The sequence below is a fragment of the Corvus brachyrhynchos genome, unplaced genomic scaffold (assembly GCF_000691975.1).
Source record: "Corvus brachyrhynchos isolate BGI_N302 unplaced genomic scaffold, ASM69197v1 scaffold46, whole genome shotgun sequence".
Lineage (NCBI taxonomy): Eukaryota > Metazoa > Chordata > Aves > Passeriformes > Corvidae > Corvus > Corvus brachyrhynchos.
The window spans coordinates 3597256-3608387 of NW_008238838.1; the positions used below are offsets into that span (position 1 = coordinate 3597256).

General features: G+C 47.5%; 1 protein-coding gene across 1 annotated transcript in view; it reads right to left on the reverse strand.

Annotated features, from left to right (window-relative positions):
• The window catches only part of GRAMD1B (GRAM domain containing 1B), an 82634-nt gene extending 72124 nt beyond the window's left edge, over nt 1–10510 (reverse strand). The window contains exons 1-2 of the mRNA XM_017738359.1: nt 9623–10510; nt 704–793 (exon numbers count right to left, since the gene is read on the reverse strand). Coding sequence (XP_017593848.1) covers nt 704–793; nt 9623–9984 — 452 coding nt within the window. The 5' untranslated portion in view covers nt 9985–10510. The remainder of the gene's footprint in view (nt 1–703; nt 794–9622) is intronic.
• Nucleotides 10511–11132: the final 622 nt, after the last annotated feature.

The following is an 11132-nucleotide window of genomic DNA, read 5'->3' on the forward strand; positions in this document are numbered from 1 at the left end:
CTGCAGGATCTGCCCCAGGATACAAAGGCAGTGACAACTCAGGACTCACAGTTCATGCCCAGTACAAGAAAACTCAGCAGTTTCAGGCTCAAAAGTTGACCTACAAGATACAGCAAAACTCCTCATCATGTGGCTCTGAGCAAAGCAACATTCATAAATCATGCACCAGAATAAACAACAAAAATAGGTTTTCAACAGCTTTTGTGCCAGTGCTGCAATCTGAAGCAGTCATTAACCAACCCCAATGAAAGCTCCTTCTGGAACTTCACAGCAGCTCTCACCCAGCTGCTGCACACACCTTCTTAGACTCCAGGATGGTCACACCACTTCAGAAGTGAATAAAACCAAGCTCAGTGGTGTCTTTGCTGAGGGCAGGAGCCACACAGGAAACTCCAGCTGTGTGTTTTGAAGGATCAGAGGTGCTAATCACCAACACACAGCAAGTCTGATGAAGCTGCTACAGCAGCTGGAGTTTGGGGAATGAGCCTCAAAAGAAAACTCAGGCAACTTCAGGGGCTGGGTGCATTGTCCCACTTGAAAGGTGATGGAAAATGCAGCTTTTTAGACATCAGTATGACCAATTTAAATCACATTTCCTGTTAAACAGCTCTGAGAAACACAAAGAAAATAAATCAGGGCCTCGACCAGCTCAGCAGGTGCCATTCCAGTGAGTGGTCCCAGCATAGCCCAGGTACAGACTCACCTGTCCTCACGCATGAAGGGGCTCAGGAACCGGGCAGAGTCATCGTCGTGGCTGCTCTGCTGGCTGCTCTGCTGGCTGCTCTGCTGGCTGCTGCAACACGAGACAGGGACAGTTAGAGCTGGGGAACCTCCTGGGAACACTCAGCTTTAAATCCAGATGGAGGAAAACATGGACAGAGCTGGGGAACCTCCTCTGGAACACTCAGCTTTAATCCAGATCACAGAAAACAGATCTTTGTGACCTGTGGAACACTCATCTTATTTAATCCAGATCACAGAAAACAGATCCTTGTGACCTGTGGAACGCTCAGCTTTAATCCAGATCACAGAAAACAGATCCTTGTGACCTGTGGAACGCTCAGCTTTAATCCAGATCACAGAAAACAGATCTTTGTGACCTGTGGAACACTCAGCTTTAATCCAGATCACAGAAAACAGAACTTTGTGACCTGTGGAACACTCAGCTTTAAATCCAGATCACAGAAAACAGATCTTTGTGACCTGTGGGACGCTCAGCTTTAAATCCAGATCGAGGAAAACACAAGGTTCACACTCCACATTTGGGGGTTGAAAAGAGAAAACAACGGGAGGCTTTAAGTTTGTATCTGATTCACAGCTGGCACGAGGGTTTGGAGTCTCTTCATCTCAGTGACACGCTCCTGAGAGCTTTCCAGAAGGAACAAGTGACCTTGCACATCACCTGGACAGCCTCTCATCGTTTCTTACAGTCAAACATTCCAACACCAAACTGCTGGGTGTTTGTACCCGCCCCAGTGCCAGGTAGACGTAGAGAAGAGAAGTTAAAACCAACTTTTGAAGTGGCCAGTGGAGAATTTCTGGTGAGACTTGCGAGCGGAGCCCACAAGATGTCACTCTCCCCCCTGAAATGGGTGTTTCGTGGGCGATCATTGCATTCCCTGCAAATTCACCCTGGGGTTCGCCTCACTCCCCTCTGGCAGCTCCAGGGGCTCCTCAGGATTCCTGCTACAGCTTCGTTTCCTTGCAAGAGCTCTCCTGCTGAGCACTGGTAGAGCTGATTCTGCCTCCAGGTGAGGCTGGAGGTGTTCCTGGGCGAGATTGAATCTGCTCTGCCTGGGTACCGCTGGCTCTGAAATCCTGGTAAACCAGCAGCACAAACTTGTCTGGGAACTCAGACTGGGATAAATTTCTCTGTTGGTAGGATCTAAATTGTTAAATAAAACTAGTTCAGGTCTGTGTCACACACCTGCAGTCACAGCTTCTGCTGCACTGAACACACACCTGCACAGCACGTTGTCCAGAGGCACAGAAACATAAATATGAGACAAAAAACCCCACCAAATGACATCTTTTCGTTCTAAAGAGCAACAATTCTTATCCAGTAACACCTATTTTGGGGAAAACAGTACCAGAACTGCAAATAGCACATTTCCATGAAGTGTACTTGGTAATTAAAAAAAAGATAAAGGGACAGGTTTTCTCTTCCGCCTTCTGATAAGAGTTTTTGCCAAAGAATTTGCAGTTTTCTGCAAAGAATAAAAAGCCAACGAATCTTAATTTCATTCAACATTTTTCTCAACTACCTTTATTTTGACCAGCTGCTTCTCTGAGGCCTTTAAGGGCTCCTATGACCTTTCTGAGAACACAGCACCTGTCCTGGGGACACATTTAGCATTTGGGAGACATCACCTGGCATTGTCCCCTATTTCTGCCCATTCAGAGCATGAGACAGAACACTGTCACTGTTCTGAGAGAGAGGAGAGTAGGCTGAAGCTTTCAGAAAAAGCTAATTAGTGATCAATAGTTATAAAAATCCTCGGAAAACCAATACAGAAATCAGCCTCTGAGGCTGGGTACAGGAAAGCACAAAACTCCTGCAATAAGGGAATAAGAGTTCTGGATTGGCTCCAAGCTGTAAATCAACAGCTGGGTAAGAACGATACATTCCCGAAAGCAAAGAAACATTTTTCTTGCACTTCTGAGCTTAATTATGGCCCAGTGAACTGGGAAAGAGCACAGAGGGAACCACATTTACCCTCCTCTGTCCAAGGAATTTCCCCCTTTTGATAAGAGGAAGCACTGGATTTCTATTTCTAGAATTTCTTGCTTCTGCATAGAAAACCCTCCCACCACACTCTGCCACCTCAATTCAGATGGAGCAGATGTAACCAGACTTACCCAAGGAGAATTCCCAGTCTATCCCAGCCCAGCAATGCTGGGAATACCATGTGAAAATTCCCTGTGGGACAGCCAGGATGAACCTTAGACCTCTTCCTGCTCATCCACCTATTAAAGTTCACATTTCAAATGAAGGTTTAAAATTTAACAGAACCCAGGTATTGCAGCTCATTGAAATACAACACCTTAGCTCAAGATTATGAGCAATTAAAAACTCGGAGAAACCACTTTTTACCCACTTGCCTCTCCAGCATGAGCTGTTCACTGCAAGAGTGCTTTGCACAAAACTTTGTGAGCTTTTCACACAAAATAAAATAAAATAATTTCAGCCTTCTGGTTATGGGGGAGCAAAGTTATTAAATTCACTGAAATGCTCAGAGTGGTTGAAATGCAGAGCCCGTTGTTTAATGATGACTTTCAGTCCATTTTAGGATAACCTGCTATTAAGTGTTCCTTTGGAACGGTATAATGACAATTCAGCTGTGCTGTGAAGTAAGAATAAGAAAGGTGTGATTTGTGCTGAGGAATAACATGGAAAGGAGTTTTCAGACAGTTTTGTATCCACAGAGAAGGCCAAAAGCTGCATAAAACTCTCAGGAAATCAGCAAAACAAGCTTATCTCATTCCAAAGCTCAGCAGTGATAAACTTCAATTTGGACAAGGCTTAAATCTTTGGGTGCACAAGCCCAGGATGTCCCTCTCATTCTTACAACTTCTAAGCCCATAAAAATACTTCCAGGTTTATGCCCTGTGGTTTTTCCTTGGTTCTCATGCAAACCCATTACTTATTACTTTAGAAAGTGAAGAAAAACCTTAAACACAGATTAACCAGGCCTTTTAACAATTAAATCTTGGAAGATTCTGCTTCCAGCACTCCTCCACGGAGCGGTTTACCCAGGTAACCCAAGTACAAAAAAACCCCCATTTTTCTACTGACTACACCCAGGTGTTCTGATCACACACACTTTGTTTGAGTCAGGAGATTTGAAGATGCTGCTGTGCCTTAAATATTTAAATATTTCTCTTGCACTTGGGAAGGGTTAAAAGGGGCAGGACGGCCGAGTCCTCTCCTCTCACACCGCATTAATTTCACAAAGGAGAGCATCAACACCAACCTCCCCAGCAGTCCGGACAGGCCCTTTCACCAACATCTTATTTACCAAGCAACAGATGCCTTGAATGGGAAGCAGAATCCGTGGAAAACCACTGTGATAAGGAACATGGGAATTAATTGTTAAATTCCATCGGCAGGCACAGTGCAGGGCACAGATCTCGGCAAATATTTGCTGACCAGATAAGATCAACAGCATTTCAGTCCCAGGCTGTTTGTAAATCAGTCAGTTTTGATACTCTCGGGTGACCGGTCACCCTAAATCACACAAATACTGAAAGGCAAATATTTTAAAAGAAAACCACAAACTACTGCACAAAGGCAGTGAGATTCAGCCAACAAAAATACCCGGGCTGGTGGAATTCACAGTCACTCGGCACAGGTTACCATAAACAAGTGGCAGAAGATCGAAGTCGCAGCAAACAGCACATCAGCACTCCCAGGAGACAGGGAAAAAATCACTTTTTTGGGAGCACTTTAGGCCTCATTTGAACATGCAGGCTCAAAAAGCAAGAAGTTACATTAATACTGAGTTGCTACCAAGCCATCGCTGGGGTGGTCTCACATTTCAGACTACAAGAGACACCACATAAAGGGAAGTTTGTGCTCATGGGTTTTCCAAAGCCACCAAAAGCAGAGAACAGCAGCTGCTTCCCTCAGAGATGCACAGCTTTCCCCATGTGATATTTCTCTTCCCAAAAACCTCAATTAACCAGCTCCAGCTACAAGCAGAACACGGGGGGGGAAGAAAATGCATTTGCCTCTTCCATGATGAAATCCCAGTGGAGCCATCAGTTCCTCCCACAAATAAGATTTTAATGAGAATTTTAGCAGAAATGAGCAAGCCCAGTACACAAGCACTTCCCAGTTCTTGCAGCAGCTTGCTGCGCTGGCGAGAGAGGAGCAGCCCCACTTCCTCCCCCCAGAGCCACCACTGGAACGTGGAAGTTCAGCAAAGCCTGAAAAACTGAGAACTGCAAAACTCAGAGCGGCATCATTCTCGGAATGCCCAAAACCTCACCCCACCAGGGCTGCCCAGAGCTCTCCCACCACCCCAGCACAGGGCTGGAGCAGCTCCCTTTCACCAGGAAACACCTCCATGGTATTACCTAAAGGCTCAGATCGCTTTTCCATGACAGGAGCGGCTCTGTAGCCTTTAATCTTGCAGCTTTTTGGTTTTTTACTTTTCACAGTCAGCAGTTTCTTTGGGGGGGGAATCACATCACTCAGGTTTTTTTTCCTCTAGAAAATGCCACAATATTTTTCACACGTGGTGGAGTCAGAAAAAGGGGAATGACCATTAATTTATTCCCAGAAATATTTAGAGTGGATTTCAATTTAATTAAGGAAAGCAAAAGCATTATGGACTACTTGAAATTAAAGGCTCGTTTACCTTTATAAGCCAATTCAAAATATCTAGGTCACCTATTTGTAAATGATTTTTAGCTCAAGTTCCAACAAATCAGCAGTTCACAGTTAACTGATGTATCTCACTGGAGTGACCAAGAGAAAGGTTTTTAAGGAAAAAAAAATAGAATTTTTACCTCTTTCCACCACAGAATGTGAAGGGAAGCAGCCTCAGAGCCCAGTGCTGAGCAATGCTGGAGACTCTCCCCTCATTTGTCCCACACTACGAGATAAGTTATCAGGATTTCATCTGAAAAACCTCCACAGTTGCATGGCTGGCAGCTCAAGAAACCTCCAGCTCCTCAGCACAGACACTCTTCTGAGCTGGGATGGAATTCATCTAATAATACCCTTCATTTTTAATGTGTTAGAGGCATTTTAGGACTCAGACAAGTCTTTCCTTTTGGGTGAGCCCACAGCGAGTGTCAGAGTTTCCAGCAGAAAACCAACCTGAGTAAATTCATCTATAGAAATGTCAAAAGCTGCTCCCCACTGATCCAAAGTTTTGCATCTTTTGAAGCACCAACATTTCATCCTTAACCAATCCCGATCTTAGGCCAAAGGGAAAGCTGTCCTTAAATTTAAGCCTGAATGATCTACTCAGAAGTTCTTGCCCAAAAAATCTCATGCAGGTCCTGAAATTACAAGCAAGGGTGGCTTGGAGAGGTAAATAATAAATTAAAGCTGATCAACTCCCTTATGCCCACATCAATAATGGACGCAGACTGCAGGCACAGCAGAATGCCACCAGATTGCCTCTGAAGAAAGAAACATCATCGTGTCCTAATAAAAAAATTGTGCATCTGTGCGGGGTTCGTGGTTTAGAAAGCCGTGTGCAGGTAAATAACTTCATCGCCTGGCTGGCGCGTGTCCTAATAAAAAAATTGTGCATCTGTGCAGGGTTCGTGGTTTAGAAAGCTGTGTGCAGGTAAATAACTTCATCGCCTGGCTGGCAAAGGACGGGTGAGGGCACAGGAGAAGTTGTCTGCGCCCCTTATGAAAATCATTCTATTTATCATCTGCACAGCAGCCTTGAGGTTTGGATCATCATTCTTCTGAGCAAGGACACGTTCCAGGGACAGTCCTACCCCCAGGAATTGCCTTCCTGCTCTCTCACCTTGAACAAAGCTGTGTCAGGGGCAGGAAAGGCTCTCCCAGCCGTCCCTGGGGTTCAGTGGAAGGAAAGGAACAGCCTCCCTCCTGCTCCAGCAGCTTTTAGAGAACCAGGAGGTCAACACACCTCGCAGTTATCCAGGCTGTTAAAAACTAACCAGCACGTTGGAGTTTCCGGAGGAGAAAAGCAGACCTGGAGCATTACAGACAGCGTTTGGAGCGCTGAAAGAGTTTGTTTATTCACTTGGATGCTCGCTGTATGCTAATGGTCACAGAGCTATTGCTCTTGCTCGGGGCCATGTGAGCAGAGCGAGGAGCAGCTCAGCCGGAGCACAGCCTGCTCTCTCTCAGCTGCCAGCTTTCCTGGGAAAACCCTGCCACCGAACAGGTACCTGGCCACAGAACGGGGATAAAAGTCACCAGGCTCCAAAAATGAAATTCCAGCAGCTTGGTAGCAACTCAGCCAGAGAAATGGAGTGTAGGTGCTGAAAAGGCTGGCAGAGAAATTTTCCTGTATTTTACAGCTGCTTGTCAGTCTCCTTTCTCACGAAAGCTAGCTGTAAACAGTAGTAGAGGGTTTTTGTAAACCAAGACTTTATCTCACAGGTGCAAGCTTGTTATGCACGGTCTTGTTCTCCACACTGAAGAAAATACTTTGAAACAGGCGTCGTAGCATTCAGCCAATCACTCTGGGAGGTCAAGCACCCAATAATGTCATTTCTCTATTGCGAACCAAGTTATATAAACGAGGTGATAATTAATTAAATAATGCCACTTATCCTGGACTTGAATTCCATGTCGTTCTTCGAGCCATCCCTGCAGATAACAGTGACAACGGAGCAACGGGGAGCAAACTGTGTTTATTTTTATTTCCCCAGTGGGAGCCACAGCCTGATGGCTGCTCCCTTCACCAGCTGGAAGTTGGGAATCTGAATATCCTCTCTCATAAGATACCTGCACTCCTAGGACAGGATAGCACACGTTGGGAATCCCTGTGACACCTGAACAGGCCAAGCACCGTCACAGTCGGAACCCCGAGCCAGGGCTTGGTGGATGAACTGCTGCACAAAACCCTTCAGCCTTCAGCACAGTTGTCCCTGCTGCCCCTGAACAAATGCATGGCACAGAAGTGACATTGGTAGCATCTGTCACGAACAGCAGTGGCACAAGAGAGCAGCAGCAGGACAGAGCAGGTGCTCTCCGTGACCAATCTAAAGCAGGAGAAGCAAACAGGCAATCTCTGTTTTATAGCAAAACAGCTTCTTGCCCTAAAAAGGTTAGATTTCACTCGGGGCACAGCGAAGTTTACCCCTCGTCTCTTTCAAATTATTGCCACAAAACCCCTCAGGGTTTATCATCCTTTCCATGGCCAACTCCCCACAGATTCTGCTTCCTCTGTGCTGTTTTCTGCTGAGGTGTGAAAGCCCAGGGATGATCTCTGCACTCTGCCAGCCCACAGGCTCAGCACAGTGCCCAGCAACCGGGCTTTTCCATCTGGGCTAGGAAGGGAAAAATTCCATTTGGAAACTCCGTGTTTCCCATGGCAGAAGGGGTAGATCTGGAGCCTGCTGCACATGAAGAGAGGAGGTGGCTTTGGTATGCTAATGTCACCTGATCCATCCACCACTTCACCTTTTTTCCCTGTCACTGCTTTGAAAACATCACCAGGAAATCTCCTGGAGATGAATAAGCAGAAAGTTGTCAGCATGACTGTGTAAATAACATGTGTACAAGGAAACTTGGTTCTTTCTTCTGCCTTCACACCAAAAGAAACGTGTCTTGGCCTGCCTGAAACACATCCACCATCAATAAATCCAAACTAAGTCCTTCAGCTGAAGGATTGGATCCTTCATCCTCTGAACTTCAGACCTTAACTTCAAGATTCTGACACTTCAGCACGTACCTCATGCATTATCTTTCCCATTTTGTATGCTGTGCCTGAATCCCTACCTGTACCACCACAGTTATGTAAAAATCAGAAATATTTCTCAGCCAAGAGACATTTTGCAATGTTAACTTGCTGAGAGGAATTACCAGCTCCTCAATGGCATGCATTCATTGATGAAAGTTCTTTAAAAATTAATAAGCTGACAGACTGACCTTGTTAAGGGACCTGATGCAAGAAGAATTATCACATAATCAGAGTGGGTATTAAAAGCTCTGCCCTGTAAACACTCAAGGACCACAGCAGGCAGTGAGTCAGTGTGGTTTGGTGGGTGCAGAAATGCTAAAGGTTTCTCTTTTTCTGGAAGTGCAGCACATCCTTTAAACATAACCCCACAGATCAGCTGCACAGGAGCTGCAAACAGTGGAAGGAAACTTGGCCCACATTAAGCCAGCCTAAGGATTTATAGAGTAGTAATTTCTTGGAGAAATCCTTAAAAAGTGTCTTGTGTATTTGGGGCCTTCAGGAAAGGCAGATTGTTCCCGTGCCCTGTTAAAGGAAGGGTTAATTCCACTGCATGCGGTGTGCCCTGCAGAGGGTTACATAAGGTGCAGCGTTATCTCCGTGTGGCCACACAATACAATGCCTGGGCATTCATTCCCCGTGTTGACAGGCTCTTGGAGGTCTTTGGGAATGATTTGTGCCCTTTTCAGCCAAAGGACTGTGTGACTTTCAGGTCTGGAAAGCTGACAAGGACCGAGCCCAGACACCTTGACACACAGACCCTCTGGGCTACTTGGTTTCTCTCTCTTGTCTTCTCTTCTCTTTGTCCCAGTACTGAACTAAGGATATCAAGGGAAGTCTCAGTGGTGGGAATGAGCATCACCTAAAAGCACTGGCAAAGGTTTGGCATCATCACTCCTGTACAGGTAATGCCAGCAGAGAGGTCACTCCTCTCTCTCAGGCTCTCCTCAGGGCACCTTAGTGAAGTTAAATCTTCTCACCCACGGGCTCTGTGTCGCCTGGAGGACCATGAGCAAGGACAGACCCTTGCCCTGCTGTTCCCAGAGAACATCGGGCCATTTGCTCTGGCACCAGCACATCCAACCAACACCATGACACATTCCAGCCAACAGGCGAGGCCAAACTCCAGGGAGAAGCACATCCAGGGGAACAGCAGACCCTTCCTGCCTATTTTGGACAGCATCACCTTGTGAGCAGGGAAGGGGAGCGGCCAGAAAACCTACCTGCTCTCACTGTACTCCTTCTTCTCTCGGACGCGCAGCCACTTCCGAAGGAGGAAGCGCTTGCGGCGCGGGGAGGCACTGGGAGTGGAGCAGTTGGACCAGGGGGTGTCCTCGTCACTGGAGGGGGTGATCTCAATGGATGGGAGCTGCAGGTATTCCTTGCTGGAGGAAGGAGAATCCTGGTACCTGACGGCCTCCAGGCTCTGCTCCTGCACGTTCTTCATCCGCCTCATCTTGAAGCGCTTCCTGCGCAGGGTCGGGGTGGACGAGCTGGACCAGGCGCAGCCGCCCTCCAGCACCTGCTGCTCGGGGACTCGCAGCGCCGGGAGCTGCAGGGTTTCTGTCATATTGGCAGCTGGCATCAGACGCCCTTTCTCCTTCTGCTCCCACCCCCCAGGCACTCTAGCTCTGATCTCGGTGTAAACCACACCACAAAGCCACAACTCGCCTTCCTCCTCCCTCCTCGCTCTCTCTCCAGCACTGCGCTCCCTCTCAAGCAGGAAACCTCATGTTCTTCACGTGCTCTCATTTAACAACCAGCGGGGTGGGGAGGGGATGTCCAGGACACAGACATGCCACAAGGGAAGCCAGTTTCAAGTTTCTTTCCTCCTTCTCTCCTCTACAAAAAGTCCCTCCCCTGCCCGGTCTCTCTCCAAGCAGGTTTAGCACTGACCCCAAGCAATGGCTTGGCCGGGTTTCAGCTCCCCTCCCCAGCCCCCCTTTGCCTTCTGTTGGCTCAGGAAAGGAAAAGTCTCCTGGGGCTGCTCTAGGAAAACTCGGCCGTGGTTCTTCTCGAGAGACGAGGCAAGCATGGAGTGGAGCGGCGTGGAGCTGTGGGGAGGGCAGAGAGAGAAACAGAGGGAGGGGGGGAACAATGCTCGATAAAAATCAGGAAAAAGAGTAGCAGGAGCAGCATGTTCTGTTTGTGTAGCGGGTGAGACGCGCGGGCAGCTGTCGCAAGTGTAACCGCGCTCCTAATCCCGAGAGACAGGGTTTGTGTTACCGAATATGCTGCTGCTACCAATCCACCGAATGGAAAAGGGGGAAGGAGGGGGAAGAGCCTCCCGGAGGAGCCAATTGGGCAGGGTTGTCCCTTTTGTCCCACCTTCCTGCTCAGCCAGCCCACCCCGAGAGGAGGCAGCGAGCGAGCCTGGGCTTTCAGCCTTCTTACACAATAATTTCTCTTTTTTATGTGTGGTTTGGTTTTTTGTTTTTTTTTTGGTTTTTTTTTTTTTTTTTGTCCCCATTGACTGCTCACAGAGAAGCCGGAGGAGGAGGGGGATTGAGGAAAAAAGCAGCAGCAGCAGGTGGCACCAGAACTGGTCGGGCTTTTAGCTCAGTTTCACGCGGGTGAAAGCTGATTTAAAAGAGTTCTCGTGGGGTGATGCTGCTTCCAAAATGCCCGTGGGGGATGGAGGGTCTGAGGTGCAGGAACCGACAGAGACACCACACAAGGACAGCGACACTGCAGAACAGATTTCACACCGGGACAAAGGCGCTGCCGGGAGAA